Genomic DNA, 18,323 nt, shown 5'->3' on the forward strand with positions numbered 1-18,323 from the left:
AGGTACGCAATATTCATACAATTCTGGTAATCGCTCTATATTTTTACGAAGTTTGGAACATAGAAAATTACAACAGATCCTCTCGAGAATAAACCGTATAAGTACAGTACGATGATAATAAATAAATTACTAAAGAGTACATTTCAAAATAGAAAATAGTGAAATAGAGGAACTTGTTTAAAAGACGATGTTAGAAAGAAATGTACGTAAAGGAATGATTAGAGCAAAGACCGCAGCTGTATAATAGTTCTATGTTCGTTTATTTCGTGTTTTCTTTTTCTTTTATTTTTTTTTATCGCGCATTAAGGAATGCGTAGTAGTAGAGGGATGACCGCGATGATGGGCAGTGGCGAGACAAAGCCGGGGACGATCCTTCTTAATCAACCTCCTCGATGGTCGGTCCAGATGCACCGCCGCCGCTGGGTGCTCCACCGGGAGCGGCGCCACCGGCTCCGGGGAAACCGCCTGGCATGCCACCGGGCATACCACCGGCACCCTGGTAGAGCTTCGTGACGATGGGGTTGCAGATGGCCTCGAGCTCCTTCTGTTTGTGCTCGTACTCCTCCTTGTCAGCCAGCTGGTTCGCGTCGAGCCACTTGATGATGTCGTTGCACTTGTCCAAGATCGTTTGCTTGTCGGTCGCGCTGATCTTGTCCTTCAGCTTCTCGTCTTCGACGGTGCTCTTCATGTTGAAGCAGTAAGACTCGAGGCCGTTCTTAGCAGAGATCGTTTCCTTCTGCTTTTCGTCCTCGCTGCGATACTTCTCTGCCTCGTTCACCATTCTTTCAATATCCTCCTTGCTGAGTCGACCCTTGTCGTTGGTGATGGTGATCTTGTTCTCCTTGCCGGTGGACTTGTCCACGGCGGAGACGTTGAGGATACCGTTCGCGTCGATGTCGAACGTAACCTCGATCTGAGGAACTCCGCGGGGCGCTGGGGGTATTCCGCTAAGCTCGAATTTGCCCAGCAGATTATTGTCCTTGGTCATGGCGCGCTCACCCTCGTACACCTGAATCAACACGCCCGGCTGATTGTCGGCGTAAGTCGTGAAGGTCTGGGTCTGCTTCGTCGGGATGGTGGTGTTCCTCTTGATGAGCGCGGTCATGACACCGCCGGCGGTCTCGATGCCAAGAGATAGCGGCGTGACGTCGAGCAGAAGCAAATCTTGCACCTCCTCGGATTTGTCGCCGTGCAAGATAGCCGCCTGTACGGCCGCGCCGTATGCGACAGCCTCATCGGGATTGATAGACTTGTTGAGCTCCTTGCCGTTGAAGAAGTCCTGCAGGAGCTTCTGAATCTTGGGGATACGCGTGGAGCCGCCAACCAAGACGATATCGTGGATCTGGGCCTTGTCCATCTTGGCGTCGCGCAGCGACTTCTCGACGGGCTCGAGGGTACCGCGGAAGAGATCGGCGCAGAGTTCCTCGAAACGAGCGCGGGTGATGGAGGTGTAGAAATCGATTCCCTCGTACAGCGAGTCGATCTCGATGCTGGCCTGCGTGGAGGACGACAGGGTACGCTTTGCGCGCTCGCAGGCTGTGCGCAGACGGCGAAGAGCGCGCTTGTTCGAGGTCAAATCCTTCTTGTACTTGCGCTTGAATTCCTGCACGAAGTGATTGACCATGCGGTTGTCGAAGTCCTCGCCACCCAGATGGGTGTCGCCGGCCGTGGACTTGACCTCGAAGATACCATCTTCGATGGTCAGGATGGACACGTCGAAGGTGCCACCACCGAGATCAAAGATCAGGACGTTACGCTCGCCGGTGGCCTTCTTGTCGAGGCCGTATGCAATCGCGGCGGCGGTGGGCTCGTTAATGATACGCAAAACGTTCAAGCCCGAGATGGTACCAGCGTCCTTGGTTGCCTGACGCTGCGAGTCGTTGAAGTAAGCGGGAACGGTGATCACGGCATTGGTGACAGTCTTGCCTAGGTACGCCTCTGCGGTCTCCTTCATTTTCACCAGGACCATCGAACTCACTTCTTCGGGGAAGAAAGTCTTCGTCTCTCCTTTGTATTGTACTTGGATCTTTGGCTTGCTACCATCGTTTACAACAGTGAAGGGCCAGTGTTTCATGTCAGCTTGGATGGTTGGATCCTCGAAGCGACGTCCAATCAATCTTTTGGCATCTAATTAATCAAAATGAAAAATAGAATTAATAACACTGAATATTTCCAAATTAACGTTTTATACAATGACAACAAAGATAACAATGTAATAACTATATTTTTACATTTATTTAAATGTATTAAAATTTATTCCTTACTTATTTTAAGTAATAATAAACATACATATGTAATATACATTTTTAAATTTATTTAAATATATTTAAATTTATGTCTTGCTTATTCAAATAGTAATAAATCTACTATTTTATTAAATATACCTGCTAATAATTCACACAAATTATAATACTTTGACATTTATTTGAAAAATATATTTGAATTTTGTTTATTTCTTAAACATTTTTAATTATTTACTTATATATTTCTTGCTTTGTTTCAAGCAGAAATATATCACTATTAGTTTATTGAATGTCAATGCTCTTTTTTAGCAAATAATATCACAAAAATTCTAATAATTATAAACGCGCACGCAATCTCATTGCGTAACATTTCATTCTAGATTTCAGTCGTATAAATCGATTGCACAGGCGTGAAAGAGATAAGCTCATCACACATAGTATGTCTACAGAACGACGAGATATACCATCGAAGATATCGACGAATGACGCGATCACAGCCGATTCTCGAGAAATTTGCCAAGTCATGATTTAATTTCGTAACATAATTAAAACTTTTGTACGCAATGACGCGCGATTCCGAGTGGGAATAATCAATTCGAATGATCCCGAGTTCGCGATCTCCATCTTCCCAAATATATATGTAAATTAATTTATAAATTGGTTTAAGAAACTAAATTAAAATTTTCCAAAAAAACACAGCACTGCGTCCCGATAAGGGACACGGATATCCGACGAAGGGGAGAACTCTTTTGCACGGCGGGAGCGAACAGGAAGTAGCGGGAAACTTACCGAAAATGGTGTTGTTGGGGTTCATGGCGACTTGGTTCTTGGCGGCGTCCCCGATGAGACGCTCCGTCTCCGTGAAGGCCACATAGCTGGGCGTCGTGCGGTTGCCCTGATCGTTGGCGATGATCTCAACCTTGCCGTGCTGGAAGACGCCGACGCAGGAGTAGGTCGTGCCAAGATCGATACCGACAGCGGGTGCCTTCGCCATTTTCTCGGGTTTCTGCAAGGTGCAAGAGAAAAAAACGTGGACGGTTGAGATCTCCGTGCGTGGACGAGGAGTCGTCGGAGTGACGAGTGACGAGAGATTGTCGCGAGCGTCAATCACGCTGCTGCGGCTCTTCCCCGGTGAGTTCTCGCCTCGCGAGACGAGCTCGACCGGCCGACCGAGGGGAAGGTCACGTACCTGTGTGTTTCAAGCTACTTGGAGCCTCGGTTAAAAATTCGCGTCTAGGACAAACGAAGAAGTTCCTCGTACAACGATTCGCAACGTGAGTGAGAAATCCGCGCCCCTGCTCCGGTATATATAACCTCGATGCGGCAGCTTCTGGAACGTTCCTTCCGCGCCGGGCCACGCGACGGACGAATCGCGGCGCCGGCTTCCGTTCGCGTAGGCGCGCGATTGGTCGACTTGCCCGAGAGTGGCGAGAGTGGCATCGACCCGGGGGCCACCGGCGGAGTCAAGCGAGCGACCGTGAGCGCGTCGCTTTATCGATCGCGCCAAGTCCCGAGAGAGGTTACGGCCAAGCGGATCTTTCCCCAGGTTAGGTTCTCCTCACACGCGGTTAGCCGGATGAAATATAATTTTTACGATCGCGCGCGGCCGCGCGAGACGATCCGCGAGAAAGGGCGGGGTGAGGAAAAGAGGGACAGAGGGGGATCATTTGCTCGACGAGCACGAGGTTCCGGTTTCCGGTTGAAAGTCCGGCGGAAGCGGCGATGAGAAGTGGGACAGTCGTGCGGACGGTGAAGAGAGGGGTTGAGGGGGAAGGGTAGCGAGCGTCGGAGGGAAGGCGTTTCTCACGCGGCCACGCGGGCAAATTCTAGAAACTGCTAGAAACCGCCGACGCCGCTCGTGCGTGCGGCCAGGAGGCGAAAATCCGATTAATAGAGGGGAACGCGCGCCAACAAGGTCCCGCAAAGTCCGCGCGTGTGCCAGTGACGTCAACGGGTTGACTGATGTCGATGAAAATCGCGAAATCGCGCACGTTCTCGGTTTTACCGGGGTACCAGGATCGCGCGACGTTACGTCACTCCGACGAGCGCGTCTCGTTCTCGGATACCGTGTACCGATTGTCGATGGCGGGATCCACCGCCTCCCGGACGCCTCGCCCGTCGATCGAGTCTCACGATTACGAGCTCGATTTCGTGTATGACTCACGGCACACAGTTGTTAGCCCGTAATTGTCGGCTTATCGGCGTCACGAGCGGAAAATTTCATTGCGTTCTCGCGCGGCGTGACGGAAAACTCACGCAGCTCTGGCGAAATCCAAGAAAATTCCAGCACGACCGATGGAATATTCGCGAGGTTCATTTTCCACGTCGGAAAATTACGTACATACATTATCTTACGCGATCGTTGTCAATTTGTAAATCGATTATTACATGCCCGAAGTTGTATTATTTTTTCAACGATTCAATACTGAACATTTCTCATTTTATTTTTATTGCACAAAAAAAATGATTTTTAACCCATTATGGTTGCTAGAATGATATATATAAAACGATTGCTTTATTAAATTTCAGCTAATTTAAAAAGTCATAACATAAATTTTTTTTAATATGACAGATAATTATATTCACTGGAACCACAATGACAAATTATGGTTGTGAGCTGTACTGACGTAGCGTAATTGTTAAACATAACAATAATAATTGTAAAAAATTTATCATACTCCATCCTAATAATATGTACTCGCAGGGTTAAATATATTTTATATTACACGTTGAAATAAAATATTAAGATGGATATAAGATTATATCAAGCTTTTCATCCGCTTCCAAGCATATTAATTATTAAACATAATAATATCAATTGAGAAAAACATGTCATGCTCCATCTTTTAATAAAATGTACTCGCAAGGTTAAATATATTTTATATTGCACGTTAAAATAAAATATTAACAATATGTATATAAGATTATATATCAAGCTTTTCAACCGAAGCATATATATGTATATATATTGTTGGTCTCATCCGCCCGTTTTAGACACATCGGCCGGAGAAAAGCCTCGGAGGAAAAATTATACATTGAGTCACGCGTATCTCCTCATAAGGTAGACACGACGTCGACTCCGACATTCAGCAAAATCGCGCCTTCAATGCCAGCGGCAATCAACGCGCGTCGGGTTTACGTCCGCGTAGGTATAGAAAGGAAGAGGAGGCGCGACTCGCGCGATCGATAACGATTTAATTCGATTTAATTCGACCACGTGGCTCTCTGTCGAAGGTGTCCGAACGTTTTACTGCGAAGCAGTGTAGAGGCAGGTATAGACGCGGCTAGAAAAAAATGAGGCGTTCAGCGCAAGAAAGAAAGAGAGAGAGAGAGAAGAGCACGTGGAACCTCGAGTGTGCTCTTTTCTCCTTTTTTTTTAAAGCGACAAATCGAGGAAAAACGGATAAAACGGTAGCGGGAAAACGAAACTTTTGCATTCGACTCTCGGTTATTACGAGAAGCAATTACGAATATTGCTCCTTGATAATTACGAACGCCGTAATATCTGCAGTAATGCTTGTAATTCTTGTAATTGTTACTCTGCTCCATCCGTTAGCTCGCATTATTCGAATCGTTTATTTTGAGTCCTTATCTCGAGAAACTACTTTGAGAATACCAATCGACATTTATTTAACCAATATTTATTTCACATATTTATCTGTGATATGTTATATCGATGTATTTGAGCATATTTTTAAGAAATACAGAAAATAAACAGAGGGGATGAAGAAAGGACATTATGTTCTTTACTTTAATTCTCTCTGTATTGAAAAAGAAAAAAGAAATACAGTGCACGTGAAGAGAGCGAGGAGAAATATTTGTTTTCTTTTCTACTCTGACTTTCTTTCCGTGTCAATGTGATGCGTAAGACTATAGGAGAGAGTGACTATAATATATTATATAACGAGAAAAACTGTCATTGTTATTTGTCTGAATGTCGAAGTCGAGAATGCTTATAGCGCTTTTGTCTGCTGAAAGTGAGAAATTTTCAGCATTTGAAAAATCTGCAAAAGACCGGAAACGGATTAAATATTTCAGGAAGCCTGAGCACTGTATGACGATCCTCGACAACGTGCTTTCCCGCCGTCAAGGTGTGTTGCTAAGCCAGACACCAAGCCAGATGCAGCGTCAATAACGACACCGCAATAACGGTCGGTCGAGTCGACCTGGCCTGGGCATCGCTAAAGAAGCTGAAGTACAATGCCCTTCACGTCTCTCCCCTCGGAACATTATACTATGTATCTGAAACAGCGGGAGGGGATCTCGTACTTCTTTTTTTCGAGATTGTATACGAAAATCCAGGCGAGCGAAAGAGGAAGAACCGGCGACCGAAGAATCGGTCTTGGCATCGGTTATTATTTTAATCGTTTGTGATTCTGAACAAAGAGTCTCGATTAAACGGTTCACCTGTTTTTCACTCTTTTCGTACGTAAGCCGAGACAAAAAGATTGAAGTTTGAAGTAGCTTTTAACGATATCTGAATGAATATAAACTTTTCACACACGTATCGAGACTCCCTAAAATATTTCTAAGTATTAAACATTTAAAAAAGAATTCCGAAACGGTTTTTTTTTGCGGATTTTGTAAAGATTAGTTGACCAGTTCTTTTGAAATTATGTGCACAAAATTAAAAAAAAATGGCTGCATATTAAAAAAAAAAAATTTTAATTTTAACAAAGTTTAGAATTTTATTAAATTTAAATAAAAAATACATATCTATATCGAGCGACAGTATCGTGACGCCAAGTATGCAGTATTTTTGTATACCTGTGAAGTACATTATCCTTTTCTACGAAGTACAATATCGTCCTTTTCATTTTGTCTATACTTTCTTCAATATGTTCCATTTCGATCTTCAGATACTTTCTAAAACTATTGCATCATTTTGTCGCTTCATTTTTCATCGTCTTGTCCGAATCATCAGAAATTTCAACATCTTTCATCATCAACGAGAGATCTGTGTGATTTATTTAAAATATTAAAATATCAATATGAAGAAAATCCACTATCTTCGATTATTTTAATTTATCATACAATTTCACGTCCAGTAAATCGATATCTTTAATATCTACATTTGTATAAATACTATAATTTTCTTTATATTAAAATCTTTTGTTTATTTTGGCACAAAGAGACAATATCGTCTCGATCTCTCGTTTTCTCTCTCTCTCTCTCTCTCCCCCTTCCTCGCTCACTCGTTGACCACGTTTAGACGGCCTTGTCCTTCCTTTTTTTCAGTAATATATATATATAGGGTGTTCCGGAATCTTCAACCTTCATTTCAATGAAAGTCGAAAGAATTCCTTGAACATTCAGAATAAAAAAAAATGGAAAATGGATTTTGTACGATCATTTAAAGTTTGCTCTTTGATACCGAAGTTCGTTTTCCCCAACACAAAAATTCGCAGTGCTATCTCTTCCTTAATTATCTCATCATTTTTATTAAGTCTTTTATTCTATTATTAATCTTAATGACCAAGTTTCAAATTAAGATTCTGATAAAGCAAGAAATTTCACTTGAAATTAAAGAAGAATTAAGATAAAAGATTGTTTATGTTTTGTAATTTTTTAAACGAAAAATATTTTCCTTGCTAAACGGAAGTTGCAGTAACTGCAATTTGTCAAGTATTTATTGCCGCGGAGGCAACGAATGTTCACGAGATAGATACATAAAATAGTTAAACACATCATAATGTATTCATAAATATCCCATGAAAAGTTGCAGTTACAAATTCTCGATGCAATTCAGGCCAAGTTGCGTTTAATTTAACCACCAGTTCTTTGTGCAAAGGGCAAGAAGTATACAAATATATCTTACGCGAGCGATATTTTTGATTTTCATTGAGATTCGTTATCACCAGAAATAAACGGTGGCCTCTCGACTGAATATATATAGTATACTTACGATATAATAAGACCGCGGATTTATTTCGAACGGCGAGTGGCCAGTGTCGCTTGTAAATAGCAATAAATTCGCGGCGGTGATCAAATCGATGCAGGAAGAAAGGGAATTAAAGATCTTAACTTTCGAAATTCGTCTTTTTCTTGAGTCCTGTTTAAAAAGTGTTTAAACGTCGTGTAAGACGTTACCTATTTCGGCTCGCTATATGAGCGTGCCTGTCGTTTATCGATAATGAAATGCGTTACGATAAAAAAAAGGTCAAAATAAAAGTATACAGGATAAAATTCTTAAAGCTCTTACCTACGCTATTATCATCCCAGATAGCACACAGAGTTGAAAGAGAAATTCATTAATTCGTATGTTCAGTCGTATGTCATCAATTCTGAGTTCACTTTCTGAGATATGAAAAGAACTTTTTCTCGCATCTGAGAATGAACTCAGAATTGATGACATATGACTGAATTTTTACCTCTCTGTGCTATCTGGAATATTTATATTGAGTTGAGTCAACAGAAATACTACGCCGTATTGAAAACGAAGATATTAACGAAAAGATCGATACTAATATACTTTACAGTCAATTTAATTCCTGGCGTTGTTAATACATAAGTCATAAAAAAAGGACTTATGTCATCGCGCTTGATTCGCTTGAGCTCAGCGAAATTGTAATCGGTTTCGATTCTGCAGCTGTCCCGATGAATTATAATTTCAAACCGAAATTATCTATTAACGAGCCAACAAATTGGTTTTGTTATTTTACTGTGATAAATTCGATTTTTCGTGTTGAAGACACCGAAGAATAGAGCTTGGCTAGAGTCGTAGCGATATACAATCGCGTTCTATCTGCGAATGGACGTAAAAGTTATATCGATCTTGAATAGAGTGATAAGATCTATGATATCGAAACATTCGAAACACATATGAACTAAGCGAAATTACTGGATTCGAAATTCTTATGTATATGCATTGTATGTTATGTGTATTATTTGTCAACGATACTGTCATCCTTCGGCTATGCACGGTGTGTCACAGAACAAATACAGCATGATCGATTTGCGACTGTAATAATCTGACAGAATCGTTTCCTGAATTTACTTTTGTTTTCATTAAAAGAAATAAAATACAATAATTGGAATTGAATTCATATTGCCATCAAGTTTAACAGGACATGCGTTGCATTTTTTAAAGCTTATACATTTTTAATGATTATCGAAAAACGTTTACATAGATATCTAAGAGACTTTCTGTTATTTATATAATTTTATTATTAAGAAATGTAAATAAAAATAAGCTCAATTTAATCTCTGATATTTTAATCGCTCCATTTTGTGAACTCCAAAAAAAAAAATATTGTTCCAAATTTTATCAAACACGTATGTACAAGACTTATTCTTATTTTTTTTATCGTTCTTATAAATTGCATCTCACTTCAATTTTCCCAAATATTTACCATGTATATTATTGTTCATAAAACTGCGTAATATTATAAGCGTTATACATTGCAGGGTATCGATTATGTAACTTTTTCTCTAGGACGGAAACGTGAAAGGTGAAAACATCGACATGATAATACCGACTATTAAAGATTATATCTTTTATAATAGTGTATCGTCGGTGTTTTCACTTTTCACGTTTCCGCGTCCTGAAGGAAAAGTTATTGGGCATTGTCGATGCCCAGGATATGTATAAATGTAAATGTCTAGACGTCCAGGTATAAGCACGGAACATTAATCCAACAACGTTGCAACGTTGCTGCAGTATTGTTAGGAATGTTACCTGATACCTGGGCAGTACACTAAACTCGAGTAGATTTGTCAAAAGTAATGACTGTGCAGAATATCGGCTATCCGATCATCCGGCTTGCCTGCGAGAGAAGTTTCTGATTCCGTTGCACGTGAAACGTGGGAACTGGGAAGGTAGCGTCCCCCGACGGGACGTTCTCGATATCACGCGAACCGCAACCTCGACTGCCTACGTCGGTAAGTCGGCGTTCTAACTGGATTACGTTGCGGTACCGGGAGCGGGGGCCGCGCGCCGCGTACGGCCCGCACGGCGCACAGCTGGACTGCCGCGTTGCGATGTCTTTCCTGTGAGTGGCGATAGCGCGGCGTGACATGTGGGTCCGATTACGCGCGACGATATAAGGCCGACGGGTGGATTCGTGATTCCATGCGAGTCCACGCGATCCCGGACACGAAGCGTGCCGGACAACAACGACGACGACGGCAGCAACAACAATAGCATCAGAAGCAGCAGCAGCAGCAGCAATAACGGAACCTGCAGGACGAGTTATGAGCACGTTGTACCAGGGAACGAGTCTAATCTTATCGTAGAGCCGCGTATATGACACGACTGCTCTGAGAATGCGGTTGCCAACGGGAAACGATGACCTCCCGCTGCTCCCGCTGCTCCTGCTCGGCGTGCTCGCCACCGGCTCGCATTGCCTCGAGGTGATATACGCGATCAACGCCGGCGGCGAGTCGCACACGGACAGCTACGGGATACACTACGCCCGGGATCCACTCCTGGGAAAGGTCGGCACGGCCTCCGACTACGGTAAGCAGCTGATGATCGGGCGCATCAGCAACGTGGATCAGATACTGTACCAGACCGAGCGCTATCACCACAACACCTTCGGTTACGACATCCCGATCAGCCAGGATGGGAGCTACGTTATGATACTCAAGTTCTGCGAGGTGTACTTCAACTCGCCGAACATGAAGGTGACATTTCTTCGCGATACAGACTCGTCCCGTTGGAAAAACTCCGTTAGTCTCTGTCAAACGCCTAATGTACAGCTGTTCCATTTCAGGTCTTTGACGTCGTGCTGAATGGCGATCATACCGTGGTCACCGATTTGGACATCTTCGAGAGAGTCGGCCGAGGAGTCGCGCACGACGAGTACGTGCCGTTCAGGGTGCAGGGTGGAAAATTGATATACAATGATGAAGAATCGGACATTCTCGCGGGGAAGATAAGGGTGGAGTTTATAAAGGTAATCTTAGATTAATATACTTTGTAGTACATACGCTTGTACACGCGTATCAGCACGTTTCTTTGCGTATTATACAACCGAATTTGTTATTTTTGTAATTTTACAGGGTTATAGGGACAATCCGAAAATAAATGCCATAGCTGTTGTGAAAGGTTTTTTGGATGGTTTGTATTCACTTCAATGTTGATGAATATTCTACAATCAAAGCAAGTGAATATATTCGCGTAAATATTATATATATATATATTTTTTTAGATGTACCACAATTAGGACCGATACCGCCTGATCCGGAGGACTATCACGGTATGCAGGAAGAGGAAGAGGAGACTACTATGCGTAGCAGACACACGAGCGGGCCCAGAACACCCGACCCGTACTTGATAGATGATTCGTCTATTATGTTTCCTGTTTTCGTAGCCATCGGCGCTTTTATCCCATTATTGTTCTGTTTATGTAAATTATAAGCGGACAGACGCACACGTGCATAGGAATGCCTTGTACTTAACAGTGTTCCCGATTATTTAGACTCGCTCAATCTATACAGGAGGACGTCTAAATAGTGTAAATAAACAATCATTCATCTAAAGCTCCTTTGCTTCGTCAGATTTAGTGCGTGAGAATATTTATTTTTAATTTATAATCGTAGATATTACTTTGAGACGTGTGCCCCGCACGTTTTGCCTGCATTATGGATTTTTGAAGTATTGTTTTTTTTGTATAATTTGATATATTTACAAGACTTAATATCTAATTATTTACCAAACAATTAAATCTGTATCACTTAAGCTTACTAATTCTTAAGTTAATTAACTTAAAATTAGTTTAAAAAATTTACTTAGTATTAATTTTTATTATTTATGTTATTACGTTGAGGTTTTCGAATTTATAAAATTTATTTATCATAATCAATTTATTGTAAGTTAAGAAAATTAATTAATTTTTAAGATAATTCTTAAAATTAAATTAAAAAGTTTATTTTCGAATTAAAGTTTTTGAATTAACTTGTTTTATATAAAGCGTTGAGGTTTTTCAATTTATAAAAATCCTTGAATTTTCGATCGCGTATAAATTTAAGTATAAATTTAAAAAAATTATACTTGAATATAATAATAGTTGCTCCAAAACGAAATGGAATTATAAAGATATCTAATGTAAATTGTGCTTAAAAATCTCCAACCTTAATTTCAATGACAAATTTTTAAGAAATTTATATGTAATTGATTCTTAGGGAATATTTCAATAAATTTGGAGACTTTATTTATATTTTTTATATAACCCTTAAATCTCATGATCAATCAAACAGTTAAATTCGGTAAAAAATTGTTTTCAATTAATTCAAATGCGTAATCAAATGTTATCGTTCAATTGTGTGACACAAGTTTAATTTCAATTTCATAGATTTTTTAACTCGAAAATGCTAATTCACAATTTATATTCTAATTAAATTCATTTGTAAGCCAATGAAACAATCTCTTATTAAAGTTAAGGTTGAAGGTTCAGACAACTTGCTTATACATTTTGCATACCAGAACCAGATGTGTACATACATCTAAAACACATAAAAGTTTAATGTATATACATGTAACGATTGTCTCAAAAATCAACATATAAAACATGAAGATATGACGATTTGCGCTACGAAATTTTCTCATCGTTATTGCTTTCCGTATTCTGAACTCGAATATCGCGTCTTGTAGCTCGTGATATACCCATCACGAAGCGTTCTGTACATGTGTGATACGTGTCACGTTTTACCTCTCGTACAATCTGATCTCGAAAGATTTGCACGCCGATATGTAACTTTGGATTATATGTAATAATTACATGAATTACGTGTAATTTTAAAATAGGCTTCTTTTAAGATCGATTGTGGAGATGGATCTGCAAAGCAGATGACAGTCTTACCAAAGCACGTCGATTCATAATATGAATCAATCTTTTGCAAATTGGAGTAAATAAAACTGTTATTACGTAAGACGAGCCTCCGCATTGTCCTCCCTTATTTTCGAAAACAAGAACGAAGTCTCGAGTCACGTTTATCGAACTGCTATCCTATATCGCGCACATTACGCAATAAACGGACTTTAACGACGTCGTCTATCTATACTGTCAGATAATTCGACCAAACGCGAATCTTATCTGGTCAATTTGTACGTTTCCTTGAAAAAAAAAAATAATTACATGATAGTGTTACTTGTATTCTCGCTAAACGTTCAGGATCTGATGTCGCTTGAATTTACGAAGTAACGCTTTTTGTAGCGCACATCATCTCTTGGCTCAAAATATTAGTCTTTAACTCTAGAATAAAACAGTTAAAATGGCTTGTGATTAAAAAATTTACTCAAATTTATGATATATTTTTTGAGTGACTTTTGTTGCAATATGTATAATACATATATTATTATAAATTCAATATTTATTTTCTATTAAATTAGAGGCAAAATTTGCGAATTTATTTCAGGAAAAAAATAAATGAACAATGTTCTTTAAAATGTAAAAAATAAATGTAATTTAGGATGTAACAAATTCATTTGTAATATAAAATTTATTTATTTGCTACGATTCCGCGACTTCTAAGGAAGCAATTTATTATTTTCTAGTGTAATTTTCCATACAACACCTATTTGCTTTACAGAATCTAAAACAGATATTAGAAAAATGTTATTACAAAATGGTAACAAATTAAATAATATCAATTTTTACATGAAAATTAGAATTAATATTGTGGTTTTATAATACATTTTATAATACATTTTTCTTATAATTCATTTCAGGTTCAATCTGTAAAGTGTCCTAAGGAAAATTAGATCAGAAAACAGACATTTTTCCTAAAAGTTACGGAATCGTGGCGAAACGCGAGGCAACTTGAAATTTTCCGGCCTGTCTTCAATGACAGAAAGCTCCTATACTTTTAATAAATATTTTTGTATTACAAATAAATTTTCTACATCCCAAATATAGTAGTAAATAATATCTCAATGAAGAACTGTGTCCATTTATTCCTTTCCCTGAAATAAATTCGCAAATCGCGCTCTCAATTTGACTATACAAACTTTCTGTCCTTCCTCTTTCTCCTGCCATAAATAGTAGAAATTAATCGCCGGTATAGTTTTAATTAATTTTATAGTTGTAAATGAAATTATTGCCGATCGTACATTCGATATTCCGCGCGTGAGTCGCCAATAATTCGTCCCATTTTGCAGCGTCCGAGATGAACGCGGAGAAGAAGGAATTGTCGAACTCGGGCGCGGGCATAACGCGGCGGAGACCGGAGGAGCGACCGTCGACGTATCGATCGCGCGATTGTTCGTAAACCGAACCGGCAAACGGGATAATGCATACACGTAGGTACAATAAATTCAATTGAGCGTCCCGCAACGTAAAGAATCGTACACGTTCTTAATGGGAACAAGCTCATTCATCCCGCGTGAGACGACGGGACGTCACGTGACCCCGGCGCGCTGGACCGACCGGAGCAGCGCGTCCTCGCCTCGCGTCGCCGAAGTCTTTGATGCGTGCTCATCACCGGCAATTAGCTGTCAATTCATGCAGCCGTACTTGTGGTTTCGGAACGGCGAGACTGGCGGGACCGCCGGGACCGGCGATCCGCGAGAAGTTCCCCTCTCTCTCTCTCTCTCCCTCGATCCCGCATAATTCCCCTTTCCTTCTTGCCCTTGAAGTAGAGAGCGCGCGGCCAAGTGCTTACTTGTAAATGCCTCTTATCCGTATCAACGACTGACGCGATGCATCGGAGATCAAACGTCAAACGGAGATCGCATGCGTAGTGCAGTAAGCACTATCGCTTAACATCGCCGGCAGATATTGAATAACAGTATCTATAATATTTCGCCGATGTCGGAGATAAACTCTCTCATCGAGCGCTCGGAGGGGGCGAAGAAAACTGTCCTGCTGCTTTAGAGATTATTTTTACAATATCTATCGCATTAAAAATAATTATTTTTTCTAGGTATACAATTTTTTTTTAATTTTAGAACTATAAATAAAGTCTTTTAAAGACTGGACCAATATTTCATATTCCAGAACTGCCAATTCTAATCTTCCGAGATCTTTCCGATCTCGAGTAACAGAGTTTGCAAACCGAAATCACTTCCCGCGTACTTAAATGAAGAGCGAGACAGTTTTAATTCATTGTCTTTTATTGAAGATTCTATTCGAATTTACGAGTGTAATGTCCTGCTTTTACAACCAAGAAATCGCGAAATTTATTCAAAAAATCATGGAAATTAGGACGGAGGATTTTAGTGAGCTCTTACGGAGCGGCGGCATGACGATGGCTTTTTCGAACACTTTCTTTTTTTTTCGCTCACGGATGATTTCCTCGTTACTAATTGCATAATGACGCATTTTCTTTTAACGGAAACGACAGCGACGATTATTAATGACTAACGAGCGATGAACATTGACCTTCGTCTAGCGAGTGCGAAACGCTCGCTGGAACCGCGTTTCACCTAACCCACGGTCAAGATATAAATACATACATGTTATCCGTATCTATCGGGTAAATTTAGATAAGAACCTTCGCAAACGCCGACACGGTGGCACTTTTGATCGGGCGTTTATTTTCCGCGCGCGATGCATCGGCGAGAATCTCTCCCACACATGTATGCATCCTCCCTCGTAATCGGCAAAGAATGTTAACGAACAGGTGACGGATCGGCGCGGCTTAACGCTCGGACACATACGTGACTTGTATATTTGTGTGGACGCTCTCCGTCTCAAGTGTTATTCAAATTACAGCCGGCGACCATGCGTCGCGATGCCCGCCGTCGCCTGCGTCCGCGATAGCTCCACCTGTATTCGTTTAACTTTGTCCCCTGCGCGATAAGCGGCGCGAATATTGTTTGCGCGTTTTAGCAATATAGGTTTCGTTCTCGAGGTAGATACGCGATAAAGTTTGGAGAATTATCGATAACCGGGACAACGCAACGCATAAAATTAAATAAATTGCGACTGCCTTACTTCCCTAATTTTCAATTGATGAGTATTAACTATCGAAACTTGTCGATTCACTTTGCAAATACAATCGCAAATGTTGATTATTCGTTCTGCCGGCGACGAGACTTGTAATCTTTTTTTCGATGATGTAAGCTTTTCATACTTTATTTTATATTGATTAACTCGACGAGCTCAAACGTGACATTCGGACTTCGTGGAACTTGGATGATTGGATATTACTTTTTAAGCGATTATACTTTATCAAGTCGATATATATTGGCCTCGAATGGCCTCGAATGTTTAAATAAAAACGAAAGATACTAATGTAATTATAACGCATTTTCTTTTTCTACTCGTTATTTTCTAGTAAAAAGCGAAAAATATGGTAAAAAAATGTGCGTCCAACTCATATTTAATAGAAATTATAATGCTGCAATAAATGTAAATAATTTTTTTATAATAATAAGAGATCTTTGAAGAGTCGACCATTATATACATTTGACTTTAAAAGTAAAACATCTAAAAATTATGATGTAAGGCAAAATTAATCCTGCGCCGTGTTGCAGGGATGCTTCTAAGATATTGAGAAAGACATTAAAATTCACTGAGTCACAGCGCAGGATGTAAGCCGCAGAGACCAGCGCACACAAACGCAAATAAATGCAGCTCCTCTTTCGCCCCTCGCGCGCACCCACCACCGTGCGCGGGGGGTACATATCAGCAACGATGATGGAACGACAGGATAGGACGACTGACTGGCCGGTCTCTATCAACCCGTCGACGATAATCCGTCGAATACTTTGTCTGGAATCATCGCAGATTGGCCGGCGGCGGTTGCCTCCCTCCCTCTCTCTCTCTCCTTCTCACTCTATCGCGGTACCGGCGAGATCCCTTAAACGAAATCCCCCCCCGGATGTCGTTATAAAAGCCGGCGCGCCCCGGCGCGCCGTTTGTCTTTCTTCGACGGCGATTCAGGTCCTGACTTGTGCGCGCGACAAGCCATCCTCACTCGGTTCACCATGGTGCAGATAGTCGGCAAGTACCAATATGTGTCGAGCGAGAACTTCGAGGATTACATCAAGAGCCTCGGCAAGGGCGACCTCGCCGACGCGTTTCTGCAGGCCACGCCGGTCGTGGAGATCCAGCAGAAGGACGACCAGTGGGTCGTCGTAGTCACCAGCCAGGGTAAGACCGTCACCGCCACCTTCAAGCCCGGAGAGGTCTACGACGAACAGCTTCCATCCCAGGGTCTCGTCTTCAAGGTGGGTCTCGCTGAGAGAATTTATCTCGCTTCAATCGTGTATATTGAGCGAGTGACATTACATCATCAAATATGAATATTAAAATTAATACGACGGAAGACTCTTCGATATTGAATTCAATGATTCATTAGAAGTTAGCGCTCGAAATATCTTCTTCCATGCAGCTTCGGAAAAAAAGCTGCGAGATTCCAAGAGATTTGATATTTAGGAAGAAGATAACATTAGATAGATTAGTCTCCGTGTCGAAAATTAGTAAAACAATTTTTACGTACAATATTGATGTTTCGAATTTTTTTTGTAAAACTCACGTTAATTTGCGCGCTAACTAAATGACAGAAGTGAGTCTTTTTTTTCTATTTTCTTCATACAAAAACGCATAGAGGTATAACTCGGTGATGATTAAAAGATACAGAAACCAATGGGTTTCAATGCAAAAATTATGTATCTCGCATTCTGCCGTCATTGTCGCGAGTTATTGCCGTTATTTTTACAATATCAACGATTATGTAATTATACATTGATTTTGTATCGCAGAGCGTGTCCACGAAAGAGGGCAACGGTTTCAAAACCGAGACCACCTTATCCGCGGACCTCAAAGCGATCCGAGTTTACGAATTCACAGACACCGGAATGGTTGTGGTAAGTGTAATTTCCGATAAAGATAACAATATTATATAAACGATTCTGCATACATGACAATGACGTAATACAAGTTCATAGTATATTTAAATATAGACAAAGTTCGCCTTACGATTTTTCTTCTTTTCCATTTCAGCACCTATCCTCCAACAAGAGTGACGTTAAAGCCAAGCGTACATACAAAAGACTGTAAAGTCGGTTTCCTAATTTAAAAATAGCAATACATAATATCACATTTCATTAAAGAGATTGAAATGTATATAAAAGTGCTTCTCTTTCCTTTTTGTCCATTTCACTCCATTTTCTCAGAGATGCGCGTGAGGCGA

General features: G+C 40.8%; 3 protein-coding genes and 1 long non-coding RNA gene across 6 annotated transcripts; 2 read left to right on the forward strand and 2 right to left on the reverse strand.

Moving 5' to 3' along the window:
- Positions 1-16: 16 nt before the first annotated feature.
- Positions 17-3,542, reverse strand: LOC105462939 (heat shock 70 kDa protein cognate 4). The gene is made up of 3 exons (XM_011709882.1): positions 3,433-3,542; positions 3,033-3,249; positions 17-2,127 (listed from the first exon to the last, which is right to left on the reverse strand). The coding sequence occupies exons 2-3, from the start codon at positions 3,235-3,237 to the stop codon at positions 377-379; spliced, it is 1,956 nt and encodes a 651-aa protein (XP_011708184.1). The 5' UTR covers positions 3,238-3,249; positions 3,433-3,542; the 3' UTR covers positions 17-376.
- Positions 3,543-5,868: 2,326 nt separating this feature from the next.
- Positions 5,869-10,149, reverse strand: LOC105462941. Of its 3 annotated transcripts, XR_976133.1 has the most exons (3): positions 9,922-10,128; positions 7,011-7,200; positions 5,869-6,485 (listed from the first exon to the last, which is right to left on the reverse strand). It is a non-coding gene; the product is annotated as an uncharacterized LOC105462941 (long non-coding RNA). The 3 variants fall into 3 exon arrangements; XR_976132.1 differs by having other exon boundaries at positions 5,869-7,200; positions 9,922-10,149; XR_976134.1 differs by lacking the exon at positions 9,922-10,128 and adding an exon at positions 8,149-8,954 and having other exon boundaries at positions 5,869-7,200.
- Positions 10,150-10,173: 24 nt separating this feature from the next.
- LOC105462942 (malectin-B) lies at positions 10,174-11,730 on the forward strand. The gene is made up of 4 exons (XM_011709883.1): positions 10,174-10,868; positions 10,958-11,140; positions 11,247-11,304; positions 11,396-11,730. Exons 1-4 carry the CDS (start codon positions 10,509-10,511, stop codon positions 11,602-11,604), a joined length of 810 nt encoding a protein of 269 aa, XP_011708185.1. The 5' UTR covers positions 10,174-10,508; the 3' UTR covers positions 11,605-11,730.
- A 5,290-nt stretch (positions 11,731-17,020) lies between these two features.
- Positions 17,021-18,256, forward strand: LOC105462943 (fatty acid-binding protein homolog 5-like). Its single transcript, XM_011709885.1, has 3 exons — positions 17,021-17,358; positions 17,893-17,997; positions 18,134-18,256. Exons 1-3 carry the CDS (start codon positions 17,116-17,118, stop codon positions 18,188-18,190), a joined length of 405 nt encoding a protein of 134 aa, XP_011708187.1. The 5' UTR covers positions 17,021-17,115; the 3' UTR covers positions 18,191-18,256.
- Positions 18,257-18,323: the final 67 nt, after the last annotated feature.

Source organism: Wasmannia auropunctata, unplaced genomic scaffold (assembly GCF_000956235.1).
Source record: "Wasmannia auropunctata unplaced genomic scaffold, wasmannia.A_1.0 LD336092.1, whole genome shotgun sequence".
Lineage (NCBI taxonomy): Eukaryota > Metazoa > Arthropoda > Insecta > Hymenoptera > Formicidae > Wasmannia > Wasmannia auropunctata.

Excerpts from the sequence above, each read along its gene's own strand:
- LOC105462939 (XM_011709882.1), bottom strand. The coding sequence starts at position 3,237 with ATGGCGAAGGCACCCGCTGTCGGTATCGATCTTGGCACGACCTACTCC. Across the intron at positions 2,128-3,032 it reads CCCCAACAACACCATTTTCG|ATGCCAAAAGATTGATTGGA; the intron begins GTAAGTTTCCCG and ends TTGATTAATTAG.
- LOC105462942 (XM_011709883.1), top strand. The coding sequence starts at position 10,509 with ATGCGGTTGCCAACGGGAAACGATGACCTCCCGCTGCTCCCGCTGCTC. Across the intron at positions 11,141-11,246 it reads TAAGGGTGGAGTTTATAAAG|GGTTATAGGGACAATCCGAA; the intron begins GTAATCTTAGAT and ends GTAATTTTACAG. Across the intron at positions 11,305-11,395 it reads TGTGAAAGGTTTTTTGGATG|ATGTACCACAATTAGGACCG; the intron begins GTTTGTATTCAC and ends ATATTTTTTTAG.
- LOC105462943 (XM_011709885.1), top strand. The coding sequence starts at position 17,116 with ATGGTGCAGATAGTCGGCAAGTACCAATATGTGTCGAGCGAGAACTTC. Across the intron at positions 17,359-17,892 it reads CCCAGGGTCTCGTCTTCAAG|AGCGTGTCCACGAAAGAGGG; the intron begins GTGGGTCTCGCT and ends TTTGTATCGCAG. Across the intron at positions 17,998-18,133 it reads CAGACACCGGAATGGTTGTG|CACCTATCCTCCAACAAGAG; the intron begins GTAAGTGTAATT and ends TTTCCATTTCAG.